Below are 19,113 nucleotides of genomic sequence, written 5' to 3'. Positions count from 1 at the left end.
AATACAATCTGGTGATAACACAGAGTGTTTTATTCTGAAAATTAACCGGATGTTTTCTTTTTGTTTTGGTGAAACCTGACTTCCTGTCCCGCTCCATCTGCTCTGTTGAGATTGCAAAAATAGAAGTCTTATGTATCTGATCCGGAGGACTCCGACTAGCCGGAACGCAACAGAGCGGATCCAGTGGAAGTTAACACATTGACTAGAATAGAAACATATCAGATCTGGTGCTGTGACGGATCAGAGACAGATCTGATGAAATTTGGCCGTTACACGGATCCATTTCTCCTGGAGGTGTTCACTTTCTCCCAGAGACATGTCCCTTCAGAGGGACCTGGCTCATGAGATAAAGGGCCACACTGCTGGTACAGAGACATTTCTTTATTTAATCATACAACAAGGGCAGGGAGTGCTCCTGCACAGAAATAATACCACGAAAAAATAATTAAAATACAAATTCTGATAGTCATTTAAATCTTAAAGTTCAGAGAAGCAAAACCTGAATATGAGCAAAAACATTTCAAAGTAGTAAGATTCATGTGGTCTGCTGAGCATGCTGTCAGGTGTGGTTCACACCTTTTTTCAATTTCCTGCCATTTAACCTCAGAAGATACGTTTTCACTTTTTCATGTTTTTCTGCTTTGTGAGCAAAATTTTAACTTTGAGGAAAAAAAATTGCGACATGTCTGGAGTCATCATTTTGTCATCAAGTTTTTTCCAATTTTTCCAAAAACATGCAGTCATTACTTTTTACATGTTTTTAATGTCAAACTTGAGAGAGGAAATACAAGAAGGCCACCAGCAATGCAACGTTTCCCACGACAAAGAACAGCAGGAGCCGAGTCCTCACTAAGGAGACCTGACACAGAAAGAGAGAGAGAGAGAGAGAGAGAGAAAGAGAGAGAGAGAGAGAGAGAGAGAGAGAGTGAGAGAGAGAGAGATGATCACTGTGACATATAGCAGTATGAACTTACAACAAAGATAGAAACCATGTGTGAGAAAATGTCCCATCCGTTGACTGAGCCCTGTACTGCAGACAGCCACCAGGGGGAGCTGTAGTGTTATTTTTTATACAGTCCATACTGCACTTATAAACGTCTTTTAGGTAGAGGCTTTGGTTGTGTGAAACATATCCTCATTACCCCTCTGCCCTCAGCTTGCGCTAAATTAATGATCCACCCTCCAGCTTGAGTGCTCCATCTCATGATGTCTACAAAAGACATTTTTTGACCGGAGGAACTTTACCCCGGAACGTGAGTTTCGACCAGGGGGGTAGTACTTTTCAAAGGTCCCAGGACTTTCGGGGGGCAGGGCCAGCAGTGTTTTTATTCCTCCCTCCGTCCACAATAACATCACACACATCTGTGATTCACTTGATTTCTCTTTCTTTCATTAGTTTTTATTTGTTCTATCTTTTTTGTATGTGTGTGTACTTTTCAAAAGAAGAAGCTGTGATTCTCTTGATTTAGCAGCTTGTAACAGTAGTCTTCTCTCAGCCCACCGTGAATGGGTCTCTCCCGGTGTTATGGTTTTAAAAGTGACCCTGTAAACTGGAGACCTTCAGCTGAACGTGTCAGTGTTTGTGGAGTTTACACAGCTGTTGAAACACAGAGGGAGTTCCTGGGAATGAAAACTAGTTTAGTTTTTATTAAGATTTCAAAATATCCTCATCAGATATTTAATGATGGTCTAAAGACGTTTATGAGGGATGCATCTGACTGAGAGTCTCCAGTTAACAGGGTCGCTGTTTAAACCAAAACACTGGCCGATCTCTGCCACGGCTTTTTGAGTTCAAAAGGATTTTAAAGGCGTGTTGAAACGTCTTTGCTACTCGCGCTTATCTCCTCTCACGTGTTGATTCAGTGAATCCATCTGTGATGAAATATAGCACCATCTAAAACAGACCAGCTGAGTCTCTTCATGCTAACAGGCTAACTGTTGTGTTGCTCATAATGATACCTGCCTGTCCGTCTGCTTCTATGGTGTCATCTGTGATGAATGGCATTCCTCTTTGTTTTACTGCCCTCTACTGGTCTGGTGGTGTAGTGCATTTACTTTTTTTTCTCCATACGTCACTGGCCTGATTTGCACAATCTACCCGGGACTTCAGCCCACGGTCGAAAGGCAGACAACAATGGCGGCACATGAACCTTTTAGTTCCGGGTAAAGTAGTTCTGGGGACTAAAAGACCCTGGAACTCTTGGTCCAAATGCACCTGAAGAGGCCCACAACCTGGAAGTCATTGCCTACTCTGACCTGTCATCTGTCCATTTGGCTACATCAGGTCCTTCCTTCCTCCTGCAGACATAGAAAACTCATCCATGCATTTATTTCCTCCAGACTTGACTTCAGTAATGCACTTTATTCAAGCATCAGTGAGCACATCATCCAAACACTGCAGCTAATTTAAAACGCTGCTGTCAGGCTTTTCACACACAGCAAGACGAGTGATCATATCACAGCAGTGCTGGCTGTGCTTCACTGGCTACCTGTGAGTTTCAGACTTGATTTGAAGGTTTCACTGCTTGTTTTTTTTAGCTTTAAATAACCAAACTCCAGCCTGAGGTCTTCCAGCAGGGCCCTACTCGTGGTTCCTTAATCTCGACTGGTCACAGGAGATGACCAAGGTTTAATGCCGGGGCACCTCAGCTGTTAAACTTCTGCCTGAGGACGTCCACACGCAGATTCATAGTCCTCTTAAAATCTCTTCTCAAAACTCACTCCAATTGACTGACTTTTTCTTGCCAGTTCACAGGTTCACTAACTTTCCCCAGGACCAGTTCACTATCTTTCCCCAGGACCAGTTCACTATCTTTCCCCAGGACCGGTTCACTAACTTTCCCCAGGACCAGTTCACTATCTTTCCCCAGGACAGGTTCACTAACTTTCCCTAGAACTAGTTCACTAACTTTCCCTAGAACTAGTTCACTGACTTTCCCCAGGACAGGTTCTCTAACTTTCCCCAGGACCGGGTCCCTAACTTTCCCCAGAACTAGTTCACTAACTTTCCCCAGGACCAGTTCACTAACTTTCCCCAGAACTAGCTCACTAACTTTCCCCAGGACTGGTTCACTAACTTTCCACAGGACCAGTTCACTAACTTTCCCCAGAACTAGTTCACTAACTTTCCCCAGGACTGGTTCACTATCTTTCCCCGGGACTGGTTCACTAACTTTCCCCAGGACCGGTTCACTAACTTTCCCCAGAACTAGTTCACTAACTTTCCCCATGACTGGTTCACTAACTTTCCCCAGGACCGGTTCACTAACTTTCCCCAGAACTAGTTCACTAACTTTCCCCAGGACCGGTTCACTAACTTTCCCCAGGACCGGTTCACTAACTTTCCCCAGGACCAGTTCACTACCTTTCCCTCAGGACCGGTTCACTAACTTATCCCAGGACCGGTTCAGTAACATTCCCCAGGACCGATTCACTAACTTATCCCAGGACCGGTTCACTAACTATCCCCAGGACCGGTTCACTAACTTTCCCCAGGACTGGTTCACTAACTTTCCCCAGGACTGGTTCACTAACTTTCCCCAGGACCGGTTCACTAACTTTCCCCAGGACTGGTTCACTAACTTTCCCCAGGACTGGTTCACTAACTTTCCCCAGGACCGGTTCACTAACTTTCCCCAGGACCGGTTCACTAACTTTCCCCGGGACTGGTTCACTTACTTTCCCCAGGACCGGTTCACTAACTTTCCCCAGAACTAGTTCACTAACTTTCCCCATGACTGGTTCACTAACTTTCCCCAGGACCAGTTCACTAACTTTCCCCAGAACTAGTTCACTAACTTTCCCCAGGACCGGTTCACTAACTTTCCCCAGGACCAGTTCACTACCTTTCCCTCAGGACCGGTTCACTAACTTATCCCAGGACCGGTTCAGTAACATTCCCCAGGACCGATTCACTAACTTATCCCAGGACCGGTTCACTAACTATCCCCAGGACCGGTTCACTAACTTTCCCCAGGACTGGTTCACTAACTTTCCCCAGGACTGGTTCACTAACTTTCCCCAGGACCGGTTCACTAACTTTCCCCAGGACTGGTTCACTAACTTTCCCCAGGACCGGTTCACTAACTTTCCCCAGGACCGGTTCACTAACTTTCCCCAGGACTGGTTCACTAACTTTCCCCAGGACTGGTTCACTAACTTTCTCCAGGACCGGTTCACTAACTTTCCCAAGGACTGGTTCACTAACTTTCCCCAGGACCGGTTCACTAACTTTCCCCAGGACCGGTTCACTAACTTTCCCCAGGACCGGTTCACTAACTTTCCCCAGGACCGGTTCACTAACTTTCCCCAGGACCGGTTCACTAACTTTCCCCAGGACCGGTTCACTAACTGCCCCTAGGACCGGTTCACTAACTATCCCCAGGACCGGTTCATTAACTACCCCTAAGACCGGTTCGCTAACTTTTCCCAGGACCGGTTCACTAACTATCCCCAGGACCGGTTCATTAACTACCCCTAAGACCGGTTCACTAACTTTCTCCAGGACCGGTTCACTAACTTTCTCCAGGACTGGTTCACTAACTTTCCCCAGGACCGGTTCACTAACTTTCTCCAGGACCGGTTCACTAACTACCCCTAGGACCGGTTCACTAACTTTCCCCAGGACAGGTTCACTAACTTTCTCCAGGACCGGTTCACTAACTTTCTCCAGGACAGGTTCACTAACTTTCTCCAGGACCGGTTCACTAACTATCCCCAGGACAGGATCGACAGCGTAGCCTACGTAGGGGGTCCGTGTCGCTCCCGTACCTACGCAGAGGGCTACACATGTAGCTGATGTGCACCTCCATCAAAATGTAAATATGTGTAGAATCGACACAGACCGCAAACCCTGTGATTGGTCCACCCGGCGGCAAATATTTCCCACATTTACAGCATTTACATTTTGGTATTGTATATGAATTTTAAATATTCCATTTAGTTTCCAGAGGCTTTAAGTCGCTGATACTTACCCATTGACTGAACTGCTCTCGGTTTTGTTCATAAGCATACCTCCTTGCTGCAGGTCAAAGAGACAAACAGTGTGAGTGGCTCAGGAACAGATTTATCCTGAATCAGAAATCAAAATTCAAGTTTCCTTACAGTTTGTCAGCTGGAGGTACTTCAAAGACAGGAACAAGCTCCTGTTACAGACCAGCCACATCGAGTAGGCAAACAGAACAGAGGATGCTGCCTGAGGGAGGAGCAGTGACGACTGACGCATCCCCAGGAATATGGCAACCACTGTAGACAGGCAGAAGACAGCAGGTTAATGTGGTGGAGCTGTGGCAGGGGTCCCTGCTTGGTCAGGGTTTCTGAGATGTGTTGGGAAATGTGTTGGAATGCAGACCGACCTGCCAAAGCCTCTGCCACCGTCCCCAATCCAAGGTGGACCCATTTAAAGATATACCTCCTGGACAGAGACAGAAACATCTCCAATGAGTCTTCACATTTAGATCATAATATCACTTATCTAAATTCAGTTACAGACTGACTCATAGAGTGACGCTCCGACAGGTGTGAGGTATGGTACGGTGGCCCCAAAGGTCAAATGCACAAATGTTTTATGACCCAATAAAATAAATAAATAACCAGATAATTTGATAACAGTGCCAGACTCAAAACTGTTGTTGATAGAAGCCTGAAGAAACCAGAAACCTATCCAGAGTATTAGGTGTGATTTCTGTTTTTGAAGTAGTGTTAATTAGATCTACTAAAAAGTACAGAGACGTTTGAAAAATCAGTGTTTGTTATTATTATCATCAGGGTCAAGTCAGGTCCCAGGCTTCATCATCCTTAAGAGACAACTAGAGCTCACTTTGCTGAAAATGTACCTCTGAGAGGACTTATTTAAGTGACCCCTCTCTGCGCTTTTCGACAGGAAGTTCCGGGAACTTTTAGTTCCTTTAAGGTGTTTTTTGACCCGGGAACTTTACCCCGGAACGAGGAACTTTACCCCTGAATGCTGAACGTGTCTGATTGGTAGATTAACCTCAGTGTTTTTATTCCGCCCTCCGTCCACAATAACATCACACACATCTGTGATTCACTTGATTTCTCTTTCTTTCATTAGTTTTTATTTGTTCTATCTTTTTTGTATGTGTGTGTACTTTTCAAAAGAAGAAGCTGTGATTCTCTTGATTTAGCAGCTTGTAACAGTAGTCTTCTCTCAGCCCACCGTGAATGCGTCTCTCCCGGTGTTCCGGTTTTAAAAGTGACCCTGTAAACTGGAGACCTTCAGCTGAACGTGTCAGTGTTTGTGGAGTTTACACAGCTGTTGAAACACAGAGGGAGTTCCTGGGAATGCAAACTAGTTTAGTTTTTATTAAGATTTCAAAATATCCTCATCAGATATTTAATGATCGTCTAAAGACGTTTATGAGGGATGCATCCGGCTGAAGGGTCTCCAGTTAACAGGGTCGCCGTTTAAAGCAAAACACCGGTCGATCTCTGCCACGGCTTTTTGAGTTCAAAAGGATTTTAAAGCCGTGTTGAAACGTCTTTGCTACTCGCGCTTATCTCCTCTCACGTGTTGATTCAGTGAATCCATCTGTGATGAAATATAGCACCATCTAAAACAGACCAGCTGAGTCTCTTCATGCTAACAGGCTAACTGTTGTGTTGCTCAGAATGATACCTGCCTGTCCGTCTGCTTCTATGGTGTCATCTGTGATGAATGGCATTCCTCTTCGTTTTACTGCCCTCTACTGACTGTGTTGCTTAACGCCGCTCTAGTGTCTGCTTGTTGCAGCAGCTCTCTCTTCATTGTTCTTTTTTCATATCTGTTTAGTTCTCTTTGTATTTGGAGCCTGTCATGTCTTTTAATGACTCATTTGTTGGCCATGGACACCAAACTGACTCGTTTGCAGTGGTGTTTTTGATGTTTTTGTTCCTGTGTGTGTCCGGAGATCCTGTATGTTACCATGGTAACATAGTTAACATACGAGATCAGCTGTTAGCAGCCCGTGGCATGTCGATGCTAAACGATGCTAGGCCCGATGTTCCCTGTAAGCTGAGGAGAAGGAGGCAAGGATGACGTGCTGGTACTGAGGTGCAAGCTAAAAAAGACGACATGGATCTGTCCTTCCACCCACCGTTATGGGGAATGTAAGATCTATCTACCATAAGGTGGACGAGCTAACCCAGCACCAGAGGGAATACTGGCAGAGTAGCATCATGCTAACAGAGCTAATACCGGACACAAACACCACATTGGAAGGATTTCACCTGCTGTGGGCGGACAGGATACACGAGAGCAAGACTGAACTAACTGGTGAAGAAGGCCAGCTCAGTCCTGGACCCTGTGGAGGTGGTGGCTGACAGGAGGATTATGGCCAAGCTGTCGTCTCTGATGAACATTTCTTTTCTATATATATTCTTGTTGAAATTCTTGTACTGTACACCTTCTTGTTTGCTGCTGTAACTGAACAATGCTCAGGAGTTATTAAACCAAGTGAATCACGGGTGTGTGTGTGTGTGTGTGTGTGATTTTACTCTGGATGGACTGTGGAATACGTTCAGTATTGCAGCCCCCCCAAGCAGTGGCTTTGCAGGGGGGAGACTAACTACCCCTGGACTACATTTGATCCAAAAAGATGGTGATCTCTATGCATGAGGTTCAGTTATCAATTCTTACTCTACTGTCTGTGAGGGAAATGTAAGCAGTGGTTACCTGTCTGAGTCAGGCGGAGGTCTGAGTACAGCTATTATTGGTTGAATCAGAGATAATGTCAGAACAGTGCAGCCTAGGTATGGATGAGCACCTGCATCCTGCAGACACACACACAAACAGAGAGAGAACAAACACTGGGGTAATTCAGGAGACACAGAACCTCTCAGCTGTAGATGTAGAAATATAAAAACAGGACGGTGACAGGCTGTGTTTTAGTGTAGGGGTCTCTATATGATCTCAAAATGACAGAAATAACCTTCAATCAAACATGTGTCTTACAAATCTTACATCTGTGTCTTACTCACATGAAGAGGCCATGATCAAACTGAACGTGTGTGTGCGTGTGTGTGCGTGTGTGTGGTCGAGTGAGTAGACTGTACCGAGCTCCAACCGCCCCTGTAGACAAACGGGAGGCTAAAGGCTACAACGGTCAGAACCAGAGTCAGCACCATCAGACCCCTGTGAAGCTGCACGCACACACACACACACATACACACACACACACACACACACACACACACACACACACACACACACACACACACACACACACAAAGAGAAATCAATCCAGTGATGTTCAATTCTAAAAGTAGTATGGGAGGTAGAACCTTCAGTTATCAGGCCCCTCTCCTTTGGAATCATCTACCAGTCAGGGTCCGGGAGGCAGACACCCTCTCTACTTTTAAGAGTAGGCTTCAAACTTTCCTTTTTGATAAAGCTTATAGTTGTAAAAGGCAGACCTTTGGGATGCATTGGGTGTGTGTGTGTGTGTGTTAGGTACCTGGAACCAGACTTTCTCCCCAAGAATAGATTGATTTGGCCACTCAGATCTAAAGTAGCTGGCAATGAAAGTACCGATACTTCCTGTTAGCATCCATGCTACCACCATCAGAGCACCTGGAGAAGCAGAGGCAACCATGAGTCAGCTAAACCGGGTTTATGCTAAACCATGTCCTAAACAGGCTCAGATCATGAATGTAGAATCTTTGAAAAACCAATTTTTACAGACTTTCTTTTATATGACTTCATCCTTCTAACTGTTTTCACTTCTATTTTATTATTATTGTTAGTTTTTATCCAACTAATTAATTCTTTTAAATTTTATTTGATTATTTCATTTGATTATTTGTTGTTTTATTTATTAGAATAATTTTCATTTATTATTATTATTTTAATTTTCCTAATTTATCTTTTTCACTTTTTCTAGTTTTCCTGATGTGATGTCGTCCTCTCATTCTGGAAACCTCTTTTATTGTCCTTTTAATGCTTTTATTTACTTCTTTTTTTTTTTTTTTATTGTTATTATTTTAATGCTCCTTATTTATCCTTTTCACTTTTCCTAATTTCCTGATGTGATATCGTCCTCTTATTTTGTAAACCACTTATATTGTCCTTTTAATGTTTTTGTTTACTTATCCATTTTTACTTATTTCTTTATTTCTTTATTATTTTAATGTTCCTAATTTATCCTTTTCACTTTTTTCTAATTTCCCGATGTGATGTCATCCTCTTATTCTGCAAACCTCTTATATTGTCCTTTTAATGTTTTTATTTTCTTATCCATTTTTATTTATTTATTTATTTATTTGTTTGTTCTTGAAAAACCTGTTAAACAGTGATGTATCGGTCTATTTTCACACCACTTCATTCTGTTTAGTTTATGTGTGTTCTTTTTAACCTCACGTTGTATTCTGTGTTGCATTGTTTAAATTCCTCCTCCCTGTCTGTCAAAAGGTTTAATTTGTTATTCGAACCATGCTTTTTTCGTCAACTTACTTTGTAAACATTTGTTTTTAAAGGTTCTATATAAATAAAGTTATTAAAGTTATTATTTTCTTTATAAAGACAGAACTACACGCTGCAGGATCTGGCCATACAAATCATCTCTACAGCTACACTGAACTCAACCTCATCTCCTCCCTCTGACTGGGTGTAGAACTTTACCCACCATGCATTTTCATAAGAATAGATGCCCGGGAACCACTCAGGACTTCAGGGGGTCCAGTGATGAGTTTTCTGTGAGTGGAGATTAACGGCTGCCGGCTGTGGTATTGTATTCTCCCTAGAAGAAGTAAATGCAATGATTGGTTTCATTCTTTCAGGATATTGAACAGAAACAATGACTGTTTGACTCGCAGGCTCAGCCAGCGTGTACGTGTGCACACTTTCTCACCGCGCAGGGCCAATCCATGAGCCAGGAACAGATAGTATTCTCCGTCCAGGTTGAAGCGTTGTGCTGGCAGACTGACCGGTCTACTGAACCTGCACTGCATCGCTTTGTGTGACAGCCGCCATGAAACCATGGAGAGACCCGACTGCAAATACACACAAACAACGCTTATGATGGGGCTAGCTTAGCATAAAAACACAAATCATGGACCAGTTATTTTATTTTATTTTATTTTATTTTATTTTATTTTATTTTAATTTATTTATTCTTATCTTATCTGATCTGATCTCATATCATCTCATCTCATATCATCTCATCTCATCTCATCTTATCTTATCTTATCTTATCTTATTTCATTTTATTTTACTTTACTCCATTCTTTTTATTTATTTATTTGTTTGTTTGTTTTATTGTGTTGTATTTTATTTAGTTCTACTTCATTCTTTTTATTTATTTATTTATCAATTTATTTATTTCCTTTTTTCTTATTTTATTTTATTTAATTTTATTTTATTCTATTTTATTTTATTTTATTTTATTTTATTTTATTTCATTTTATTTGTATTGTATTTATTTCTTATTGTAGTCCTTCTATTAATGTTTGACTTTCTTACATACTGTTTAAAAGAGCTCTGTAATGACTGAATTTCCCTCCCTGGGATCAATGAAGTATTTCTGATTCTGATTCTGAAAACCAACCATAGCGTACAGTTGTCTACTGAAGGCCTGAGCGTGTGTGAGTGTGAAGCTTGCACTGTTTGTTGACATGTTGTGCCTCTCATGCTTCCACAACACATTAATACAAAATAAAACCACACACTGGAACACAAACATCATACCAGTGCGGGGTCCAAAAGCCTGTTCACAGAGAAGCTTCATTACGGTGCTTCACTGCTGCTGCCCACAGTCCCTGCACCCACAGGACCTTCATATCATTCTGTCTGTGTTCTTATCAAACAGACCAGATAAACGTTTGAATCAGTGAGCTTTTACTTTCAACATACAAACATTGAACAGCTCACCATCTTCGTCTTGGAAACAGAGCAAATAAACACATTTGAAAGTAGAGAAGGTTTTAAGGAGTCACCTGTGAGTTTCCCTCAGGCTGAGCTCGTCCACGGGAGAAGGCAGCACTCACTGATACTCTGTCCCCATCTTTCACACACATGTACACGTCGTCATCGCCCTCCACACAAACACACACAAACATGGACGTCAGGTCAATGAAGGGAAACATTTTCATAGTACAAACCAGGATGTATGAATGACACAGGACACTCAGCAGTAATTCAATCTGTTGGTGATTTTAGGACAGATCAGTGGGTCTGGTAGAGTCCACAATGTGTCGTAGTACTGTCACAGTCCTTACCATCCAAGTGTCCAAAGACAGAGCGAAGGCCACATATCCATCGTCTGGGCCGCTCAGCTCGAACATGACGGACTGCTGAGGATGTGTGATACAGTACAGCTTTGATTTCAGAGGAAAGTCAACACGTAGCTCTCAACAACAACAACAACAACAACAACAACAACAACAATAATAATAATAATAATATCTTATTTATATAGCACTTTTCAACTCAAGTAACAAAGTGCTTTACAGTGGGCAATAAAAACAAGAAGAAGTGCAAAGCAAAATGAAGTGATTAAAAACAAAATGAAATAAAAACTTAAAAACATACAAACTTATAAAACAGAGCCTTAAAATCAGAGCCAAAATTTAATAAAATCACACATAAAAGCTTTCCTGTAAAGATGTGTCTTTAGTGATGACATAAAACAAGGGACTGACTCTGCAGGTCTGATCTCCTCTGGCAGGCTGATCCAGAGTGAAGGAGCTCTGACTGAAGAAGACCTGTCCCCTTTAGTTTTCAGTCGGGTCCTTGGAACAGCTAGCAGAGCACTGCCAGAGGATCTCAGACTGTGACCAGGTTCATACAGGGATTAAAGCTCAGAGATATAAAGAGGGGCAAGTCCATGTTGTGCTGTAAAGTCAGTAAAAGAATCTTAAAATCAATTCTAAAATCAACAGGCAGCTGGTGTAGATGAGCTTAAATGGGGGTGATGTGGGCACATGTTTTAATTCCTTTTAAAAAGACGAGCTGATGCGTTTTGAACTGTTTGAAGATGGTGGATTGATTTTTGACTACGATTTTTGCTGACATTAAAGGTGACATATCACGCTTTTTTCATCAATATATATTGGTCTAAGAGGTCCCCAAAACATGTCTTTAAAGTTTATGCTCAAAAAAACACTTTGAAATCAGATTTTGGTCTGCCTGAAAAACCCTCTTCTTCAGTCCTCCTCAGAACAGTCTGTTTTCTCTCTGACCACGCCCCCTCAGGAAGTGGATGTGCCTCGGCTCTCCAGCACGTTGATCTGATGTTTACATGTTGGCTGAATATACACGGCTGCTCAGAGACCCGCGTTACTTCAACCCTCTGAATCTGATCCAGAATCTGATCCTGATGGAGAGGCGCCTGCAGCAGGACCTTTCTGAACGATTGGTCACAGATTTAGTGTTTCTTGTTGTTTTATTTATCAGTATGTAGACGTGTGTCTTGGTACACAGCTACAGCTATGAACATGTAGCTATGTGGCTATGCAAACTAGCGCTAGCACTTTTCCATGAAAAATAAAAATCATCCACTAGATCTTCAAATCTGCAGACGTGGGGAGTAAAACCGACCTTTGTGTTTATTAAGACAGCCTACAACTAGCATGCCTTCCTCCTAAGCTCCTTGTTAGCACACATTTGTGCAGGGAATGAAAAACGGAGGGGGGATTCAGTATTATTTTATACAGTCTATGGGCTGAACAAGCTCCGAGCTCTGACTCTGTTACAGACCGGATATTGTTGTTACGTAACAAAAACACTGAAGTCTGAAACGGCTGGTTTCACACACATTTACAGAAAGGTGTAGAAATCAGAACAGGGGCAGAATGGATTCTTTTCATTCTCGGGGGGTTTGTAGACATGCCAGGGACACATATTTCAGGTAGAGAACCATTAAAAAGTTAATTTTGCATGATATGTCACCTTTAAGGACTTGACTTGATCACTGCTGCAGCACCTCTGACTGTACAAAGTGTGTTGGTGAAACTGTTAAAGGTCTAACCGTTGGTTCCTCTGCAGTCATGGACAAGAAGAAGCAGTCATAGTCTTTATCGGGGTCACAGCCAGGAGGATCCTGCAGGCAGGTCTTTGTTCGGCCACATCCCTCTGAGGTAAACTAAAAGCGCATGATGAAGTTAGTAGTCTAGGTTTGTTGATATCAACTTCAGGTTTGTTTATATCAGCATGTTTGAATGTAATCAGCTCTAGATGTCTATGGCGTTACATTTGTGCCACAATTTTGAGCACAAAAAAAATGTTTTTTGCAAAAACTCAAAATTAGATTTTGTGAAAAAATAAGAATCAAGAGAAAAACAAAGCGGTTTGAGTGAACAATAATCAATAATGTGCTCATGCTTGCAGAATACACATCTGTGTGCATTAACAGCATGCTCTCCTTAGTTTCCCCATGCGCTCGCTCACAGTACACCGCTCCCCGCTCGCCCATACACTCTCTCGCGCTCAGCCTTGCTCTGCCTTGTGCGCTCAATGCTGCTTGTATGCTCGCTCAACATGACACAGAGTTGCAATGTGCCATCAAGTCAACCAATCAGGAGTCGGACACGGCAAATTCTGATTGGCTGTTTTGTATCCAATAAGAATTAGGAAGTTTGAAGAACGCTATCTCACTACTGGAATGACGCTGCCATGGACTATATGGCTGTTTTCGAAACTACCTGCTACGTACTACCTACGAATGTAGTACGCAGTACGTACTGCATACTACAAACTGTGTTTGAAGGTAGTCTGTAGTCTGACTGTTCTGTTGATCTGGTCTGCAGGATGCTGGTTCAGGCGTCACTGGATTTCCATTTTCGAAAAGCAGAAGTGAACAACGACCAAGCTGATAGATAAACTGCTTCTTTAGCATCACTTGTGATTTAAAAAGTTAAGAAGGGGTTTGTATGGAATTTAATCATTTTAACAGCACCTAAAAACAGAGTGTCCTCGTCATACATAGAAAAAAGAAGAAGGTTAGCCCTGTGCATTATGGGAAACAGTATGTGAGGGAGACTGGTCCGCTGCAGACTGAGACATGTTCCTGAATCAGTACAACATCCGGGGAGTTTTGGCATACTGCAGGTTTTTGCTCTTGTTCACATACTACATATTGAATTTTGGTCGAATCAGTACGAACTGCTAGGATAGTAGGCGGTTTCAAAAACAGCCAATGCTTCCGGGATGTCGTATATATTGCAGTAATAATGCCACTGGAGAGAGTGACTGAGCGAGTGGGGACATGGTACTGTGAGCGAGTGCATGGGGAAACTGAGGAAAACATGTTGTTAATGCACATGTATGTGTATCCTGCAAGCATGAAACATAATGACTTGAGCACATTATCAATCAATCTATCAATCAATCAATCAATCAATCAATCAATCAATCAATCAATCAATCAATCAATCAATCAATCAATCTTTATCTGTATAGCGCCAAATCACAACAAACGTTATCTCAAGACTCTTTTACAAACAGAGCAGGTCTAGACCACTCTATGTCAAATTATGAACAGAGACCCAACACCAAGACAGGATAAGACTCAGTCTGACCCCACCTTAATCCATCATGAGCATTGCACCTCACAGTATTTAGCTAGTTACAGAGGAGAGGACAAACTTCCTTTAACAGGCAGAAACCCCGAGCAGAACCAGACTCATGTTAGATTACGTTACATTATTGATTATTCTTCGCTCAAACCGCACTGTTTTTGTTTGATTCTCATTTTTTCTCATTTTTTTCTCATTTTTGCTCTCAAAATTGTGGCACAAATATAACTCCACAGATCTCCAAATGTTCTCAGACTCACAGGCCCGGGCAGGATGGAGGGCGTGTTCGGAGGGGGGATGGTCTCTGGCTGCGTTGGGAAGGGAGTGAATCCATGCTGATAGATAATTGGTCCAGGCACCTTCACCCAAAATACCCTGAACCTGGATACCACAGTTACACTGTAAAACATAACCAAGCATAAAGAGCATTGTTAGAGCGGGAAACACTCATTCAGTCAGGAAGTGATGAACAAACTTTTACAGAGACGTTTAAACCCTTCAACCTTCCCTCTGTCTGACACAGTCACTGTAATAAAACATGTCCTGTAGATGTTTTAATCAATCTTCATTTATAAACCACCAAATCACAACACATGTTCTCCTCAGACTCTTTGCAAACAGAGCAGGTCTAGACCGTACTCTATGTTCTAGTATTAACAAAGACCCAACATCAAGACCGGATCAGATCCAATCCCATCTTACAGACAGGACTCAGGGCCCGATCTACTCATGGTTTGCGTGTAGAAAAACACGTGCAAACTTGATAGCGCGCGCAAAGCTGATGTACTAACCGGGAGCACCGAGGATTGCGTCTGTCAAATGAGCCAAATAGCACTCGCTAATCATTTAGCGTGTTTGCCTTCATGAATATGCAGAATACATGTAGATCATCAGAACGAGCAAAATACTGGGAGGAGGAGATGCAAATGTAATCATTTAGCACACGCAATGTGATCTATCAAACCTGAAGCAGATAGCGCGCGCTGTATTTGCATCTATATTTAGTACGTTTGAAAGGCAGGTGCAAACTGGCACAGCGTTACACACACATGGCTGCGGTCACTGTAAAGCTCATCATAACATCGCTTTACAACATGCCCACAACAGCTGGGCTTACAAGCATTACTAAATGTTTTAGTCAATCAAACCAAGATAACAAAATAATAATAATAAAACAACACAAATTCAAAGCAGTTCAGCACCATGGATAGCGACCGCATCATTCTGACACCCACTTTAACTTTTTCATATAATGAGAGCACAGTAGGTCACTGTATCAACAGATATAAAGTTTAGTCAAATTGGCACAGCGGCCCACATGTTCACATGCAAACAAAAAATCAATATGAAGTACTCGGCCTACTCACCACTGTCTGGACGAGCCTTAAGCTCCGCAGACTTGTCCACGATGCTCTGTATGTCCATTTTCTTTGATCTGTCATTCTCAATAAATAACATGACATGTCCACTCAGTCTATTCTGTCCCATCGTGCTCATCAAGGGGTTTTTAGTTAGTTTTAACTTGGAGAATGAGCGCTCACTGAGCTGCACCAGGCAGCTCTGCGTAACTCCTCATCTCGTGCTTGCAGCAGTGTGTTGGGGTGAATTACCTCAAACATGTTCCCAGTTCCATTTAAGCTGGTGAATCTTTGGGACAGTTGCTGGATGATGATATCAGGCATTGAAAACGTTCACCCGAAAGTTGCTCCCTGGGACAGTGAGGCGACTGTCTTCATCCAAGTGACGCCTAACTTTTCTAGAGCAAGAGTGGCAGACTAAGCCTCATCAAATCGCTCTCTAAACTCCATCAAAACACTGATTGCGTTTTGGAGTAGAGTAGATGTGTTTATTTCATCGGCAGATCTTCTGTTTTTTCTCACATCATTCACCTTTTCACAGATGGCCTCCCAATTCGTGTTTCTAACACTGAGATGTCTCTGCTGGAGTTCACCGATGTGTTTATTTCCCTCCTCCACAAAGACCTCCAACTCCATGTCTTCAAACTTCATTTATCGCTTAAGACCACTCTGTTCTCTCAAACTCTCCATGGTGACAGCCGATAGCACACGCAAAATCCTCATTAAAATAGGGCGGTCCTCACCACTTTTGCACTCGTTATCATTTGCGCACGCAGTCTTAGTAGATCACCCGCAACACGCCCAGAAATAACATGTGCAAAATTATTATTTGCACAAATGCAAATTAGCGCTCGTTATTTGGGATCTTAGTAGATCAGGCCCTCAGTCTGATCTCATCTTAATCCACCATGAGCAGAGCACTTTGCAGCATTTAGCAAGTTACAGTGGCAAGGACAAACTTCCTTTAACAGGCAGAAACCTCCAGCAGGACCAGACTCATGTTAGACACACATCTGCTGAGACCGTGTTGGAGAGAGGGATAGAGGGAGGTGAAGAGAGAGAGAGAGAGATGAGACGGATAGTAGTAGTTGTAGCAGCTGGAGTCTGGCACGTCCACAGCAGCAGAGATACAGAGGAACCTACGGCACAAAGGAGCTCAGGGACTCCAGAAAGGTCTATGGTTAGTAACTTTAATGGGACAGGAAGAGTTAAAGTGAGAGACAGGCAGAGAGAGGAGAGAGAGGGGAAGACAGAACCCCAGTGTGTCAGTCTAAGCCTATAGCAGTATAACTAAGAGCTGGTCCAAGCCTGATCCAGCTCTAACTATAAGCTTTATCAAAAAGGAAAGTTTGAAGCCTACTCTTAAAAGTAGAGAGGGTGTCTGCCTCCAGGGTTCAGTTTAGTTCAGGGGGTTTAGCTTCTTATCGGATTCTTGTCTCACCCTGTCGGGATTCTATTTCCCATAGCTACCTGCTAGCCGCACATAATCCCTTACCTAATGTGGGTCAGATACATCAATCCAGTTAAGGTGCCCAGTGACACCTGAAGCTGTTTGTCTGTCATTAGCTCTGAAGCAGTCAGCTGACTTCATGACCTTTTATTTGTACTCTACAGGTGAACATCATGTCTGAACACAGCGCCCCTGCAGGTTAGAAAGGAAAACACTCACAAGAACTGAACCCTCATCGGAGAATCTGAGGGAGCCGTCCAGGTGACGACCACCTCCTTCTGCCTGACAGAGCTCGTATGGCTCACCGCTGAACCCTGAATGCACCCACACACACACACACACACACACACACACACACATTAGATATAACATCCTCACCAAATGAACATAGCAGTTCATAGCAGCAGGTGTGACCTGCTCCAGATCGGGTCATGTGACATCATGTGCATACCCTCTATATAGATCAATTCTATCTACTATCTGCAGTGTGTACACTGAGTTTGCATGTTCACCTTGATGTTGTTACAGGTGAGCAGCTGAGTCCTCTTTGGATCAGTCAGGCTGAAGGTTCCTATCGCGTATACTGAGTCCGGATAGGCTGCATCTCTGGCCTGAAGCAGGAACCCCTCAAAATCCGGATTCCCAGAGAGAACAACTGGAAAAGGTTGTCACATGAAAAAAAAATAAAGTAAATCGTAACAGTGTGAACAAATACTTGAATGAATAACATCTTAAGTCTGTTTGTGAACAAACAGAACCTCCAGCTGAGCTTTTGGACCTTGCTCTTCAGATTCTGATCAGGAGTGCTTCATATTTGTAACTTTAAGATAAGATAGTCCTTTACTTTTTTAGAGGCTCAGTGCTGTACTTCTCATTGATTGTCTGGGTGTTACCTTGGATCTGGTCTCCTGGACTGAACCCGATGGTGTTGACTGTGAGGCGGTGCGGGCTGGGGGAGGTCTGAGCGGTGGCTCTATGTTGGGGCTCCATACCGTAACAGGCGGAAGTGACCTTGCCGTTGGAATAGCAGCCTGCTGGCACCCAGTGCCAAACCAGGGCAGCAGTCAAGAGAAGGCATCGCAGGCCCACAGGAGCCATCTGCAGCTACAGTGAGTCCACAATCAGAGTCTGAAAGAACAGAGTTATTCTCTTTAATCCAAAGAAAACCATCAGTCTGTCAAAGCTGCCTCGCTCTGCCATCTCTGTCATGGCACACACATGAGGAGAGGTGCAGCTCAAACAAGTTAGAATATCAATCAGATAGCTATTTAATTAAATAGTGTTAATTATGTTTGACTGTTATCAATATAATTACAGTTGTTCTTGTTGTTGATAAGCACTAGGCCCTGACCTGGTCTTTGATTCAAAGTCACACCTCTTTCATTGAAAGCACACCCTGGATCAGGCTCTGGTAAACTTCTACAGCAGGATGAACGATTGCTTTCTTCTTTTCTTAAATGAAGACATCAACATGTCGGCTGAGAGCCTGACACAGGCTGAAGTGAATCATACTGAGCTGTTCATACTGTCGTTATTAAAGCTATAACTCAACCACATGTGACCGGCCGTGACCTGAACGTCCTGAAACAAGAGGAAGTGAATGAAGAGGAGGATATTTAAAGAGTCAGTAAAACATGGAGGTTCAGTTCACATCCCTGCTGTGCATTTTAAAGAATCATTAACGTGTCTGAACCGTTTAGAGCCAATCTAAAGTTTGTTTTTGACTTAGTTCAATAAATGAGAGCAAGATATGTGAAAGTGAATCGTCAGGAACACATCGTGATACTTTGTGTTGCA

The 19,113-nt window shown here is 42.9% G+C and overlaps 1 protein-coding gene across 1 annotated transcript; it reads right to left on the bottom strand.

Annotated features, from left to right (window-relative positions):
• Positions 1-366: 366 nt before the first annotated feature.
• Positions 367-18,436, bottom strand: frrs1a (ferric-chelate reductase 1a). The gene is made up of 16 exons (XM_034703476.1): positions 18,210-18,436; positions 17,829-17,971; positions 17,536-17,630; positions 14,769-14,907; positions 12,963-13,076; positions 11,212-11,286; positions 10,930-11,028; positions 9,846-9,987; positions 9,621-9,734; positions 8,454-8,569; positions 8,053-8,139; positions 7,673-7,770; positions 5,355-5,413; positions 5,104-5,244; positions 4,974-5,020; positions 367-859 (listed from the first exon to the last, which is right to left on the bottom strand). Exons 1-16 carry the CDS (start codon positions 18,412-18,414, stop codon positions 767-769), a joined length of 1,767 nt encoding a protein of 588 aa, XP_034559367.1. The 5' UTR covers positions 18,415-18,436; the 3' UTR covers positions 367-766.
• Positions 18,437-19,113: the final 677 nt, after the last annotated feature.

The sequence above is a fragment of the Notolabrus celidotus genome, chromosome 15, assembly GCF_009762535.1.
Source record: "Notolabrus celidotus isolate fNotCel1 chromosome 15, fNotCel1.pri, whole genome shotgun sequence".
In the NCBI taxonomy this organism is placed as follows: domain Eukaryota; kingdom Metazoa; phylum Chordata; class Actinopteri; order Labriformes; family Labridae; genus Notolabrus; species Notolabrus celidotus.
The sequence above is the reverse complement of the archived record's forward strand: the minus strand, read 5'-3'. Positions and strand labels throughout refer to the sequence as shown.

What these genes read in the sequence shown, in the direction of transcription:
- frrs1a (XM_034703476.1), bottom strand. Translation starts at nt 18,414, where the DNA reads ATGGCTCCTGTGGGCCTGCGATGCCTTCTCTTGACTGCTGCCCTGGTT. An exon ending in CCGATGAGGGTTCAGTTCTT is followed by an intron (nt 14,908 to 17,535) that starts GTGAGTGTTTTC and finishes TATGTTTTACAG; the next exon opens with TGTAACTGTGGTATCCAGGT. An exon ending in GGGAGAAAGTCTGGTTCCAG is followed by an intron (nt 8,140 to 8,453) that starts GTACCTAACACA and finishes GTGTGCGTGCAG; the next exon opens with CTTCACAGGGGTCTGATGGT.